A 16,379-nucleotide genomic window follows, 5' to 3' on the forward strand; every position below is an offset into this window, starting at 1 on the left:
TCATTTCAAATAGGTGCATTTATTACATAAACCTAAAATTACAATTGTATCTGGGTTAGCAGTGTACGCTATGCTGGGAAACCGTAATGTTGAGAGCCAATTATCTCAGAGTAGTTGACCATGTATATACTCAAAAGTCTTTATATTTGACATGTAAGCTGGTCAACCTCAAAGTGTCTAGTATGACACTAAATAAGCAAAATCAACAAACATTACTTGGGGTAAAAGAAAAATTGTGTAAATACAATTAATTTTTTGCCAAACTATTCTTCTGATAGAATCTTCCATTTTGCCTACAAGCCATTTTGTGTTTAAATTGTGAGAATAAGGCTGCTCCAGATCATTATATGAGAGACTGTGGGAGGGAGGGCAGGAAATAGCATACAAAAAGCCACAAGCAAACTTATTAAATTCATGAACTAAATGTCAACAGGCCACTGATCCCTTTTGTTTCTTTATTTAAATATAACTGCTAACTATTGTATTAATAAACAGTAATAAAATTATGAAACCTTTATAAAGTTTAGTCTTATTGTAAAGTGGTACCAGAAATTCAAACCATCTTATTCTGTGGTCCTTACGTTTCTGACACTCCTGCAGATTTTATACCCAGCTGAGTAGAATGGTGTGTTAGTGGCCAAGCAGTTATACAAATTGTTCTGTGATTACAGAACATTGGGCTGGGCTTGATTCATGCATCAGGGTTGATAACAGGACCATAAATGGTTAAGATATCAAGAACACATAAATGTGCACATGCAGGCTAATCTAATGTACCAGTCTGATGGGCTGATTAAAAAAGTTTACATTTTTGCTCAAACATACACATCATAGCTGTTTTAACACGAGACTTCCAAAAACCATCACCAAGAGATTTAATTTGGATTTGCAAAAATGTGATACTCTGTTTAGTAAAATGTGTGCACAATTAGGAAACACTGCATTCAGTTATACATTTTATACATCTAGACATTGCCAAATTACATACACACACACACACACACACACACAATATAGGTCTCTTTCTCCTTTTGCTATTAGCTGGAGCCATGAGACAGCAATTTAACTTCTTGCAGGTTATGATCCACAGCTCCTTCTAAAAACCGCACCCATGACATATCTGCTTCTAAACAAAAATGACATGACCTGGAACATAAAAGGAAAATATATATATATATATATATAAATTTATATGCAAATTCATTATTACTATTAGTAATAGTGTATGGGGAAGTGCAATGTCACACATCAAAGAGCAAACACACACGGAGTGTGGAATCATTGTGAAGGAAATTAATAAGTAAATGAATAAGTCATACGTATTCGACAGATATTAGTGCTTTTTAGATTTATGAGGATGCCCTGGTCCTCCCCTTTCCCCAACATTTGAAGCATTGATCTCGTCAGAATATGCATGTTAATCTACATATTGTAAATAAAGTGCATTGATTTTATTTGATTTTTCAAACTGCCTGTCAATTCCAAATTCCAACAAATCCCAACATTCCAAAATATCCACTTACTTGACTGAGCATATTTTAAATCACATGAGCAAAATAAAAATTTAAGGTGCTAACAGGTATTTGTGTGTTTACTATAAAATTTGAATGTTCATTTATAAAATAATGCACATTTAGAATTAGACCCTTTAGAGATAGTAATTAGCAAATTCTAAGAGTGTTTTGTAGAATGACCAAGCCACCAATTTTCTAGTTCGCAAATGATGAAAATCCAACTGATAGTAGTTCATTGTCTCTTACCTGATGATCTGAAGTGATTTCTTTAATGTGAATGCCAATTTACCTGCCTGCAATATCAGTGACAAAATCATTAAAATGACAAATTCATTAAAATGCCTCAGTATTCATTATTAATAATTATTATTAGTTACATTTATATAGCGCCTTTCTCAAACTCAGTCATGCTTTACAGATAGAGCACATACACTGATGAGAAGTGGCAGTCAATTTGCACACAGCATACTCTCTTACAGTAGAACTGCAAATTAGCACTGTAAATATACTGCCAAGCTAAACAGTGCAAAGATGTGTGGCCCTGCTAGAACAGAGTCAGTGTTCTACTCCCCAAGCTAGCACTGAAATGCCAACCTCTACCTGGTACACTACACTGTGCAGCTGGAAGACCTTAATTGTTTGCTCGATATTCAGAGAAAATGGCTAGTTTGCTATTCTCAGTGATTCAAACAGAAATTATGAATGCAAGATTGATATATAAATAAGAAGACCCTGAGCCAATCATGCAGGATGTGGCCTGTAGTGCACCATCATAGTGTGTTGAGACAAAACAAAGAAGGAGCAGCAGCATATTTTTAAGTCCATGTATGTCTCACTGTGCTAAATACATTTTGCTTAAATAAACTTTACCCAGTTAACAATGCAATGTTTTTTGAAATTTTGAGAACCTGGAAATCATGGGTATGAACTCCAGAGGTTGACTTTGAAGTGATCTGTAATTAGCATTGTGAGAACCATGATTCAGGTGAACAGTACATGTGCAATTACTTGCCATATACACTATATTGCCAAAAGTATTTGCTCGTCAGCCTTTGCACGCATTTGAACTTGAGTGACATCCAAATCTTAATCCATAAGGTTTAATATTATGTAGGCCCACCCTTTGCAGCTATAATATCTTCAACTCTTCTGGGAAGGCTTTCCACAAGGTTTAGTAGTGTGTTTATGGGAATTTTTGACCATTCTTCCAGAAATGCATTTTTGAGGTCAGACACCGATATTGGTTGAGAAGGCCTAATTCATCCCAAAGGTGTTCTATCGAGTTGAGGTCAGGACGCTGTGCAAGCCAGTCAAGTTCTTCCACACCAAAGTCGCTCATCTATGTCTTTATGGACCTTGCTTTGTGCCCTGGTGCACAGTCATGTTGGAACAGGAAGGGGTCATCCCCAAACTATTCCCACAAAGCTGGAAGCATGAAATTGTCCAAAATCTCTTGGTATGCTGAAGAAATAACAGTTCCTTTCACTGGAACTAAGAGGCAGAGCCCAACTCCTGAACCCCACACCATAATCCCACCTCCACCAAACTTTACACTTGGCACAATGCAGTCAGAGAAGTACCATTCTGGCAACTACCAAACCCAGACTCATCCATCAGATTGCCAGACAGAGAAACATGATTTCTTACTGCAGAGAACATGTCTCCACTGCTCTAAAGTCCAGTGGTGGCATGCTTTACAGCAGTGCATCCAATGATTTGCATTGCGCTTGGTGATGTAAGGCTTAGATGCAGCTGCTCGGCCACCCATTGGAAACCCATTCCATTAAGTTCTCTATGCACTGTTCTTGAGCTAATCTGAAGACCACATGAAGTTTGGAGGTCTGTAGCAATTGAAAGTTGGCGATCTCTGTGCACTATGCGCCTCAGCTTCCGCTGACCCCGCTCTGTCATTTTAAATGGCCTACCACTGAGTTGCTGTCGTTCCCAATTGCTTCCACTTTGTTATAATACCACTGACAGTCGACTGTGGAATATTCAGTAGCGAGGAAATTTCACGACTGGACTAGTTGCACAGGTGGCATCCTATCACGGTATCATGCTGGAATTCACTGAGCTCGTGACAGCAACCCATTCTTTCATCAAATGTTTGTAGAAGCTGTCTGCATGCCCAGATGGTTGGTTTTATACTCCTGTGGCCATGGAAGTAATTGGAACACCTGAATTTAATTATTTGGATGGGTGAGTGAATACTTTTGGCAATATAGTGTATCTGCCACATCTGCAGGTATGCAAGTCCTGAGAACATTAAACTTGTACAAATGTGGGGATAAAAAGACTTGCAGGGCAAAGCATTTATTATCTAACAGAAATATGTCAAAGAAAGGAAATTACAGTTAATAAATATTGGGATACACATTGCCTAAATGATGAAAATACTTTTAAAGAAGTGACCAAGATAGCTTGTTCTGTATGTAAGTCGATCCAACAGTTCTAAACATCTTACGTTTTACAAGAGGACTAATTTTTGTGGACATACATGAACATTCAAAGACAAAAGTTTTTTACCTCTCATCATTAACTAAAATGGTAACCTCTGAAAAGGCCATTACATTTGAGTAGAAATATAAATAATTTGACCATTTAAGTGGCTTACAATCTGGTCCACAGCAGTGTAGTCTACAGGTGGATAAAGACTCAGGACCAAGTCATCAACACTGGAGAAAAACAAACAAGCATACAAAATCCTGAATGAATTCAAGTTGGCATTACAAGTAATGGTACAAACTGTCCAGATGGATTGGTAACATAGAGTGAACATCAAGCTTGTCACTTTCCATATACCTTCCACAGGTTTTTGCAGATTTTTAATATGTTGCAATTGGGTGTATTGAGAGGAGGCTGCTACTAAGCGGAGAACCAGTAATGTTACACAGAATATAGAACGAAAAGTAATAACAGTGAAACTTTCCAAATGTAGACATTCACTGATATACAACATTGCACTGATATGCAACACACAATTAGGGAAAATTAGAAGGCAAGCTGAAACAACCAGACACATTTTGACATAACTGCACAGTCTATGCTAGCCATTTGGTAAGCAGATTTGTCCCATGGAGAGTAGTTAAACAGCAAGCTTGAATTCCTACGCCATACTATGAACCACTGCTGTGTGAATTAGCCATCTTTCTTGAGGAACAATTCCCATTTTAACTAAAACACAGTTCCACAAATCACCTACTGAAATCCACATAGGAATCAAATTGAATCGAATTTAAAATGTGTTTCATGTGTCTTTGGTAAATGGCTTCTCAGTGCAAAATTGGTTTGTGATGACCACAGTGTGGATCTGCATAATGTATTATACTTTTCCATAATCTATGGTAAACAGAAAAAAAAGGATGTTTACCTTTTGGATCCCTGGTTTCCATTTGGAAATCAACAAACCCAATACAAGGCACTTGAGTCAGTCAAATAAATCAGATATAAAATCATAAAAGTGCATAATTCAAATTCATCCTTTAGGGTCACTTAATTTTTTAAGAGTAATGGCACTCATAAATAAATATATACAACCATAAAAGTGATCACTGATGAACAAGAAATAAGGTGGCTGACCGACTGTGCACTGTAATCATCTGCATGGTACAGTCTGAAACTGTACCCCTATTAAATGTACCTAATAAGACAACTGTGTCTAAAAGTGGCCACTGAGTGAAAGTACAGGGAAAGTGTGTTTTTGTTTCTCTTTTATACATTTTGCTAATGATGTAACCTTCAGACATCTTAATTGATTAGGTGAACGGGAAATCAACATCCTCCCATTCATTCGCAGTGCTTATGGACAATGCGCCTGCTAAAAAACAAAAAAAAACAAACCAATTTTCCCCCCTTACGCCAGTCACAACAAAATCTGTTTTATACACTGCTCTCACTATATTTTAAATCTCATGGTTTCTTTTGTGATCAGTCTTTCAAACATATTTTTCTAGCCATTCAATAACCTGGCTGGTCTGTTGACTACACAAATACCGTTCCAAGAAGAGCATTCTAGAACTCCATTAAAATTATTTCTGACCATCAATTTATATTTACATGCGTATATGTTGTTATATTCCAACACCAATGGTCACCATAATTCAGTTTATAATTCAGCAATATTCCAAATTGTGCAATTCCTCCTGAGAAATTTCTAGTTCACTGCCATTCTTTATTTATTTCACGAATACAAGCTTACCATGCTCCCTCCATCCACCCTCTTTATTTGAACTAGGAAGCATTCTGTTAGATATCCAGGAAAACAATTCCAGTCCCTATATTTAACAGCTAAAGCTTAAAATGCACTTTTGATTTCAAGATAGACAAGTACATATTTTCAGACTTTGAATTCATGTATTCATTTTCCATCATTATTGCCAAAGCATATTGATATGTTCCAGAATATGGGTTCTGCAAAGTATAGAACTTGAAACTATAATCAAAAGTAATATAAAGACAACATGGATTTCTAGCAGTTTTGTTGTTCTTTATAAAAGATCATGTAATGTATTATACAGAGCAAGTGGCAAAAATCACTAAGCAAGGCTCATTTGTTTTTAATCTGGAGTGTTAACAACAAATTTGACTACAGCTACCTTGGGTTACTTATGTCACCAAACATTCACAGAGTACTTTTAAGATTTGACATTAATATTAATAGCTGATGTTGAGAAACTCAGGTTGACTTACCTTGGGCTAATTTCTCTTGAAGAATCAGCAAGATCATCCAATTGAGCAATGTTTTCAGGAGTATCTACTTTCCCATTCTTATGAACAGCATTGGAAAATTTTCGCAGGCATGCTCCAGCTGCCTTAATGAGGCCCATACATTTGGAGATGAGCTGCCGGTCAGTCTGGGACCAATATGTGTCCTGGTTGCCACGGGCATCAATCTCATCATTATCCAAGACATCACTGAAAGGGTCCTGGCTCTCAGATAGTGCCTATAAAAACAAACAATTTTTTTTACATTTTATTTCAAATACAAAATATGTATAATAGAATAATAATAACTTAACAATATACCATTTGAGTACCTCACCTGTTCCATCTCCTCTCGAGCATCTTTTACCATTGCAATATATGAAGCCACCATGTCCAGCACTGCAGCACGATTATCTGTTAAACATTGACATAAACTCAGGCAATTCTATAAAGAAAGTAGGTAAATAAAGTAATCAAATGCTTTTATTTCATAAAAATATTCCTAGGCATCCATAAAACGCACCCATAGTTTGTCATGTTTTCAAACTATTTATTTATTTATTACATATCTTTTTTTTTTTGATCATTTTAAATGATCAAAAGAACACTGCCACGCTAAGTTAAAGCTGTGAGTTCAAGCTTGAGCATGAATATAGTGTGTGTATATATATATATATATATATATATATATATATATAAAAATTTGATAATACAAGACTATTTATCCAAAAGTCTAAAATGAGTACTTGTGTTCTGACCAGAGAAAACTTTCTTAAGGCTTTGGTGATGGTTACAAATTAAAAGCTTTTTAAAGCTTTCTGAATACTATTAGCGGTTTTGAAGAAATTTATGAGGAATTTAATTTGTACCTAGTTGTCTGAGAATTCTTTATAAGAGACCATTTCTTAAAACATAACAGTGACATGAAACGCATGCTGTAATACTACAATAATAAAAAAGAATATTTTCTGGGAGTTATATATTAGCTACAATAACAAAAGCACAAGTCTAAACCCGAGATTAATAGCATAGCTTTAATCCAGCAGTGGATGAGTGGAGATGGAGTAACTGATGTTATCCAGTATAGTCAGTCATTTAACTTGAGCATAAAATAGTACTGTAAGAGAGATGGTAACCTATCTGGCTGTTATAGAATAAGTATGGAGTAATAAAGTGATCACTCCGTGAGCAGCTATTCTCATCCAAATTAAACTATAATCATTACGATCATGTCAGAGACCTCTGCAATATATCTCCCTCTAAAGTTAAACTAAAACCTAATGTGTCCACAGCACTGTTATTAAACTGAAGCTTACCTTTTGGTAGGTGATCAAACTGGTCACATGAAGCCCAGACACCACCTGTAGACATCAGCTGTTCCTGTGATATACTAGAAAAAGGGAAAAAAGATCTTATTTAAGATCTTAATCAGAAACCTCATTTTCTTTGGTATCGGACCATCTCCCTTAGGCTTCATAACCTTTACTGTGTTCCCTGCCAAATTAAATTTTTAAAAAACAAAACAAAAAAAACAAACAAACAAAAATCCCAACCAATTAATCTGTAATGGCATGTAACTAATTTTAACAAATTCAGTCATAGATTTATACTTTTTGAACTAGGACAAGTTCTTTTTATGTCTGAAAACACCAAGATGGAAGAAGTTTGAATAATATATATATATATATATATATTTTTTTTTTAAAAAGGTCACTTATGAAATGCACAGATACATGGCATGTCCAGTAGAGTTTAGATTTCAGTATATTATTGTGTTTTGGAAACTCAAACCCCCAACCTGTCAGACAGCACAACCATCTGTGCAAATTGAACACACACAAGTTTTCTTAAAATGCCATTTTAATGATAAATTCAAAATAAAAAATAAATATGGCATGATTTTATTTTTACAATCTTTCACATGAACCAAATTAAGATATAGTTTTAAGGCAGTCGAGATAACTGATTAAACTTTTGTCCAGCAATTTGTATATTCGCAAATGTTGGGGTGGTACAGCTGTAAATATCAGACTTTTATTATGAAGCGGTAATGGTGAACTTTATGGTGGAATCAAAAGGTGTCTAGGTCTCACTGAAATAATGATAAAAATAGCTAATTTAAACTCTTAGGTAGGGTGATACACTTTCCAGGTCAGGTGGTACAACCAATGTAAATCCAATGTTATATTTTTATTCAAATTAAAAATTGCATATATATGACGTCTGGTGGTACAACCAGTATGTTAGGTGGTACAACTGCTAGGACTAGATGAGAATGATATTTTAAGCTCTATGATTAATAATTTTAACTAAAATCTAATATACACTTTTAAATCTTTTTCATGATTATAATTTTTAATTATCATTTTAAAAATGACTTTCAAGTAAATTAAAATCAGCATGATACAGGGTAAGGATGAAAAGTTATCTGGCTGTGAGAAGCATATACATCAGCAACAAAAGAAAAGTAATACATCTTGATAAACTATACAATGCTAGACTGGTTATCAGTTTATTTTGAGTTTATTACTTTTATACAATAGTCAGACCTTTCAGATTTGTAAATGTGAATGTACTAATTTATTTGTTCATGTTTTACAGTTATCAGAGGAGCAAGAGAGGAAATATTAAAATTTAAAATTAAATATATGTTAACATTTTTAATTGTTTAAACATTATTCCAGAATCAAAAATATGAATTACATCCAATACCTTTTAAAAATACCTTTTTAAAAGCTTTATCATTGACATTTGTTTTCTTCTTCTGACATCTTAAAAAGTCATATTAAAATCAAGATTGTGATATTAAGAATATGAAAACCAATATAAAAACACTATCAGAATAATACCAAAATATGAATAATACACATTAAGAAAAGAGCAGGGCCACAAATACCTCTGTAAAGGAGAGACCAGTAGTATATCCAGCAGCTGAACCACCCCATCCAAAACTTGAACTGTTGCTTCTCTGATTGGTTTACGTAAGGTAATACCTAGAGAAAACAGAGTAAATCCATTAATCCCTAGCCAACAATTACTAAAACAATACACCTTCTGAGTCCAACAGAATTAGCAGAATAACATTACTCTGAAGTTTTAAAATATTTAGCTAAATATCAAAGTTATTGTTCTTTATATTCCTAGGACATTGTTATTCAGCTGACTACTTATTATAATGGTGTCTTGAGCAATACTAATAACCTGGTACTTTGTCAGTGATTTTCCATGCAACAAATAGAAACTCACTCATTATGAAGTGTTAGTAAGTGGGTAATGGTAACACTGTAAAACGTTGTACTTATTCATAAGATAAATGTTAATTCCCTAGGTCTTGCTAAATAAGTCAGCTACTACAGCTGACAAGATCCACTTAAAAAAATTGTACTTTGGTATAATCACATTTGCAATTGAAAACAGAACACTCAAAAGACTAAATGTAAATGGCGACACACTAAACTTGTAGTCTACCAGCTCGCATGGAAGGCACTTATTACTCCTCGAGCATCTTATCTCTCAACCCTAATAGAAAATAAAAATTATCTAAGATTTAAAAAAAAAATTTGTACAATTGCACAGCCAACTTGGAATAAAATTGACACTAAAAGCTCCGATTACACCACCACATAGTAGCGAGTTCATGATTTTTTTTCAATTACAAAATTAAGCACATTAGATAACATTCACGGAATTAATGTGACATGGGGCAGTTACTTAGAGATCATAATAACCAAACCAAAAGACACTAAAAGAGAATCCTTTACTCCTATCCAAGAGCCTGAACTAACATGTCTGATCTCTCAAAATCTTCCACCTGCTTACTAGATTTGCTGCCCACACACTTTAAGGAAATCCTATCTAAAGTAATTGAACCTTTGCTAAATTTAATAATCTCCTCCTTGAACATTGGCTATGTACACAAATCGTTCAAATTAGCACTAATCAGACTTTTTATCAAAAAATTAAACCTTGATCCATGTCAGCTGTCAAACTACAGGCCGATCTCAAACCTTCAATTTATTTCCAAGATCCTAGAAAAGGCTGTACTCAGCAGCTAAGCTCATACCTGAATCAGAACCAGATACACAAAGTTTTTCAGTTAGGGTTTAGGCCTCATTATAGTACAGAGACAGTGCTGATTAATCTAGTTAATGACCTGTTGTGAGCTTCTGACCAGGGTTATGTCTCTTTCCTTATATTGCTTGACCTCAGTGCAGCCTTTGCTACCAGTTTGTTAACATAAATAGAGACTTTTCAGTATTCTCCAAGGTTAGCCATGATGTCCCCCAAGGAACTGTTCTACAGCCTCTGCATTTTTCCTTTATAAATGCTACCTCTAAGTAATATTATATGTAAAAACTGTGCTAGTTTCCACTGCTATGCTGATGATACTCAGTTATATGTCTCAGCCAAACCAGAGGACATGCATCATCTTAGTATTATTGAGGAATTTGTAAAGGATGTGAGACACTGGATGTTCATAAATATTCTCTCACGTAATCCTGACAAATCAGAAGCGCTTCTATTAGGCCCATAGACAGCTAGGACTTTGCTCGCTAATTACATAATAAAACCTCGATGGTCTCCCAATCACATCTTATCTAACAGTTAAACATCTTGGAGTTAATATGGTTTCCAGTCTTTCATCCAAAGCTCATGTAAATAATATTTCTACGACTGCCTTTCTCACCTTCAGGAACATTGCAAAGATTAGAAACATACTCTCCACACATAATGCTGAACAGCCAGTCCATGCATTTATCACTTCAAGATTGGACTACTGTAATGCCTTACTATCCGTCCTAAACAACTTCTAGCTAGTTCAAAAGGCAACGGCCAGAGTTCTTACTAGAACACGAAAGTTTGAACACATTATTCCTATCTTAGCTACATTATGTTGGCTTCCAGTAAAATTTTGTATTGCTTATAAAATACTTCTAATGATCTACAAAGCACTGAACGGTCTTGCCCCACAGTACCTCAGCAAACTTCTAGACCATTATGACCCGCCAGATAAACTCAGATAAAAAAATGCTGGCTCGTTATTAGTATCAAGACCATGACAATCTTGGAGCAGAGCCTTTTCCTATAAAGCTCCCACACTATGGAACAACCTTCCTATATATGTATGAAACTCAGACACAGTCTCTATATTTAAGGCTAGGCTTAAGACAGGCATTTTATTAAATACTTCTCATCTTAGGTAAAGGTGTAGATCTGGGGGTCCATGGGCATTTAGTTATGATAAACTGGGATGTTAAGATGCTGTCACTTCCTCTTTATCACTCAAGTTTACTGACTGAGAGTGCTGATGTTCCAGGGAGCCCTCATGCCTGTTTCCTTCTGGCTCTATACTTTTAGCTATCCTGCCATAACTAGATTTGCCAGAGTCCATCTTTGCAAATTATTGTTCCCTAATTTACACACCTTCTTACTAATAATCTATTCTCTCTTTCTGCTGAGGTACACCTACTCATGATGTTACTGAGCCTCAACCCATCTCAGCTGCCATGGCTCCTCCCACCACCTTCTTATGTCCCCCTGATGTAGCCCACCATACCTCCACCCCAGCTAACTATTTCTCCATTGCTCTTGATAAATGTTCTCATGCAAGATGGGTTTCGCACTCACGTACACCATTGAAACCAGACTAGGACTTGTAGAAACCCAGAATAGACAGTCATTGCTCATTTCCTTATTTTTTTATCATTCTTTTCTCTCACTACTTATTTTGCTCTTTGTTTATATTGTTGCCATTGTAGCATCCATTGTCGGCCAAAGGATGGGGGTCCCCCATTTGAGTCTTGGTTCCTCTCAACGGTTCTTCCTCATTCTCTAGGGGGTTTTCCCTTGCCACCGTCACCCTTGGCTTGCTCACTGGGGCTTGGACTCGGACATGTGTAAAGCTGCTTTGTGACAACAGCTGTTGTAAAAAGTGCTATATAAATAAAGTTGACCGACTTTGTCTGGTCTGTTTTTTTCCCCCTCCATAGGAGGCCACTGTTGTGGCACCCTGCTCCCAGGAATGTGCTCTTGCTCTGCACTCCTCCCAGAGTATGCCATGTTTGCTGTGCCCTGTCTCTGCTGAAAACACCACAGCACCCTGCTTTCAAGCCAATGCAGCAACATCCCCATGACCTCTGGACCGGCCAGCTGTATGTCCAGACTTGTCCACTGCCCTGTCAAACAGCTAACTAGCTGCCTCACGTTATGCTCTGCCATTTGCTTCTTTGTCCTTTGTCCTCCAGTCCCTGGTTCAGCCTGCTGTGCGATCCCCTGACCAGTCTATCTTGCAGCCTCCATTCCAGTTTCCTGTTCCTCTCGTCATTTGGCTTTCTGAACAGTTCCCATCTGACCCATTGTCCAGTACCCTGTCCAGTCCACCCTTCACATCATTGTCATGGTCAGTTGGTGCTTCTCTGCCACAAATACTGCATTGTCTTTTGTTTCCATGGTGCCCAGAGCCATGTGCTTTTTGCTTTGTTCATTTCTCTATTCATCCTTCATGTGCCTTGTCTACTGCTTTGTTAGTCTGTGTATAAAATCCCCATGTTCTTTTGTCCTTGTTGTTGGTTGTTGATTGTAATATATATTTCAATGCCTATATTTGTTACTTATTTCTTTATTTTGCAACATTGTTAGTAAGTTTAATTTTATTCCTCATGCAAATAAAACCCAGCTCATACTTTGCCTCAGCATCGCAACATTGCATCACAGAGGATAATGTGATCATGATTTTACTTGTAATGTAAGGTAGAAGCAATTTATTAAGATAGAAGTATTAAGCAGCAATCAAATGTCAGTAATTTGTAGCTAGCAAGCTTTAGTTGCTTTCCTGTATATTGCAGATAAACAATGATGGAAGACACAACAATGCCAAGGACACTCAGCAATACACAAAGTGAAGATGGATGAAATCCACTTGCCTTGACTCTTTGGAAACCAATAATAAATGGTGGATAGTGCCAGTAATCTTTTCTGAATGGACTCAGCTAGCCTTGCAGAGTCCTACGATAAGAACAGACATGCATTATTAAGAACATTAAGACTTAATACTTAAGAACATCAAAAAAAAGTAGTATTAAATGGCAGAATTTTGACTCACAAGCTTTGAAGGTAGTGGGGGTTTGGAGAAGGCTACACTAAGTTTGGTTGCTTCTTGTGAGGTGGCTTTCGCTGCCTGAGCTATAGAGTAGGACAAAAAAAATCTGAGATTATTTAGCAAATTTTGCAAGCACAAATGACAGTAAAATAAAGCTAAATTAAGGAATTTTAACATTAAACCACTCAACTCAGTGTCTCCCAAAAGTTTGTCAAGTTAAAGTCCCCATTTGATTCATTTGATTCTCCATCTGAACGGACAACAAAAATGTGAAAGGTAAAATTAGCTGGGATTGTGGAGGTCACTTTTCTTAATATTTTGTCCATCATCCATTCTTATCACTTATAAGACCAAAAACAACATTGAACATATTTCCCATTTAAAATCTATTCACATTTAAAGAAATAACTTCTTTTTGATCTTCTCAAATTCAGCAATAAAGTCTGAGGTCAAATTAAATTTCCAGTTAGTTTATTTGAATGTGATACTGCTGCTGTGATACCTAATATAGTTGGTGCACTAAACATTTTGGGCACATTACAAGTATTGCATCTCAGCCCCTGAAAATGCATTGTCCAATGGTTCTACAAGATGTGAAATGCAGCCTACAAGGATGTTGGGCCATACACAGTCAATGAATTCAAACATTGCTCCTCTTTAATTAAAAGACCTGATGTGTAAGATGAATAAATAAACAAACAAATAATTAAAGTAAAAAGATTACACCACTAACACCTATAGCGTTGAAACATGACATGGTTGCCGTCATGTGATTTTGCGGTTTTCACCATACTCCAGTCTTTCCATCAGCATGAAAAATCAAGATTCAGCAAAGTTAATCTTCCTGTAACCAATGCTTTTGTTCATCAGCCCACAGGAACTTTTATTGTTTTGTTTTTATTTTATTAAAAATATTCCTCTCCAGTCCATTCTTTTTCCTCATAAGTATGTCACTTTGCAGGAAATATGCTTGTGCAAAACTGCATGTGTATTTGTTTTCAAGACAAAATACACAAACATTTGTCTTGCATTTAACTATTTATCTATTTTCATCATCCTATAATTTGCATTTGACTTTTAGAATTGAAAATTAATTTTAATGAAGCAGTATATGGTAATGTGTTACAAGGCTCTGCCATGTAATATTTTGGAAATCTCAGTTGATGAATAGCTCCTACTTGCATGAAACAGGCTACTGGGCTAGATAGCAAATTGTTGCTTGGAGAACAGTTAATGCATGCCTGGTTCACAATGTGAGGAAAAAAGGGGCAATTCCAGACTGCACTCCAGTCAATGGGAAAACCTGCTCAACACTAGAAGAAACGCTAACTTACTCCACTCATTTGCGCTGGTTTCAATTTTATATGAGCCATCAACCACAAGAGTGCAGTGTAATACCATAAATCAATTCAGGTCTGACCTGAGAACTTGAAACAAGTTGAAACTGCATTTTATGTCCTCCGTAAAAAGTTTTAATAAAAGGTGGAAATAATTTTCTATGGACTGATGATATAGATCATGTAGTTACTTAACCTAACTAGTTATTCTGTTTACAAGGCTTTCATATAAATGTAATTAATAAAAAGTGTTGCCATTGTCATCAGGTTTTTTTAGGCTAATATCATATAGAATGGGTTCAGATAGGGGTCAGGTCAGAACCCCTGCCATTTTAAATGAGGTCAGTTAGGTTAAAAACAAACAAAAAAAGAAATAAAAAAGTAATTCAGCCTGCAATTATTTCAGAAAAGGAGAGAGGAAACATTAAAATAGCCAGATATAAAGCGATAGAAAAAATTAGGAAAAATATAATACTACCCTTTGTAAATTTAATCCCATCTGAACTGGGCTAAAGGCACATTCACATTGTTGGATCAAGTTGGATCAAGCTGTGTGGTGACTTTAAAAAGGTATAGCATCATAAAAGGTTGGTTAACCCCCAAAGTGGTAATTAACAGTGTTCTGATCTGTACACACAAATACTTTTAAGTTTGGTGATAGACACAAAAACATTATCTACATTCTGAGTTATTTTTTTTCCAAGACATTTGTCATTGCAGTCTGTCATTCTGCCTACCTGTGTATTATCACATTTTCTCTCCATATTCTGCATGGATTTGTTATGGTATGTTGCCTACTGTACTGCAAGTGACATCATATGGATACTTGTGAGTTACATCCAAGTCTTCTCATTTTTAATCAACATTGAAAGGCATTATGTGGGAACGATTTAACAAACAAGTAATACTGTGTTAAACCGTTTTAGCCTGTACATGTTCATATGTTTAATAACCTTGGTTATCCATGGTTGAATCTGGCAAATATCGAATTCTGAGCCAACTTTACAGCAGTCTTAAATTATGATGGATTATCTGATAGATAGATTATATGATATCTGGATTATCTGATAACTAGCAATCTAGCTAGGTTATCCAGCTAGCTAGCTAGTTAGGTTCGAAAACCTAGCAATAAGGCCATGCCATGCGTTATCATCTTAATTCTCTATCTACCAAATCCAGAAGGTCAGAAGACGTCACACACATGTAGTCATCAACAGCATCTGATTTAGCTATTAGTATCAGTCAGTACAGATGCATGGTATCTCACCCATTTAATAAAAACATAAACTGTAATTAGTTTGCGAGCTAGCTGGCGCTGGTTAGCTTAGCCGTTCGTATCAAGATAGTTCATTTCCAATCTTGCTGATTAAAACAGCCAGATAGGGTTAGCTAGGCTAACTAGCTGGCAAGATAAGTGAAATTATAGAAGTCTAGTTGGCTATTCGGGTCTCAAAGTTAACTAACCTAAGTATCTCAACCTAGCTAGCTACCAAAAAAATCAAGGAAGCATTGCTTTCTTAACTTACCTTTCATTCGTTCTCGAATACATTTGATCGCATTACTCAGATTTCGTAAAGGAACCAAAACATCTGCGCACGAATTATCACTCATGATACCTTTATCACAAGAAACTAAGAGTAACGCTAACTAGGTAGAGGTGGAACAGGAGTAATTAGTTTCGTTTCCGTTGAACGTGTTTATGGTGGGACGAGCAAAAAAAAAAAA

At 35.9% G+C, this 16,379-nt stretch overlaps 1 protein-coding gene across 2 annotated transcripts; it reads right to left on the minus strand.

The window, feature by feature from the left end:
* Positions 1 to 16,370, minus strand: ccndbp1 (cyclin D-type binding-protein 1). Of its 2 annotated transcripts, XM_035524764.1 has the most exons (11): positions 16,181 to 16,369; positions 13,508 to 13,567; positions 13,321 to 13,400; positions 13,142 to 13,223; positions 9,115 to 9,211; positions 7,535 to 7,608; positions 6,556 to 6,632; positions 6,204 to 6,457; positions 4,129 to 4,189; positions 1,761 to 1,807; positions 1 to 1,146 (listed from the first exon to the last, which is right to left on the minus strand). In XM_035524764.1, exons 1-11 carry the CDS (start codon positions 16,263 to 16,265, stop codon positions 1,038 to 1,040), a joined length of 1,026 nt encoding a protein of 341 aa, XP_035380657.1. In that variant the 5' UTR covers positions 16,266 to 16,369; the 3' UTR covers positions 1 to 1,037. The 2 variants fall into 2 exon arrangements, with proteins under 2 accessions (XP_035380657.1, XP_035380658.1); XM_035524765.1 differs by lacking the exon at positions 13,508 to 13,567 and having other exon boundaries at positions 16,181 to 16,370.
* Positions 16,371 to 16,379: the final 9 nt, after the last annotated feature.

The sequence above is a fragment of the Electrophorus electricus genome, chromosome 3, assembly GCF_013358815.1.
Source record: "Electrophorus electricus isolate fEleEle1 chromosome 3, fEleEle1.pri, whole genome shotgun sequence".
Classification (NCBI taxonomy): domain Eukaryota; kingdom Metazoa; phylum Chordata; class Actinopteri; order Gymnotiformes; family Gymnotidae; genus Electrophorus; species Electrophorus electricus.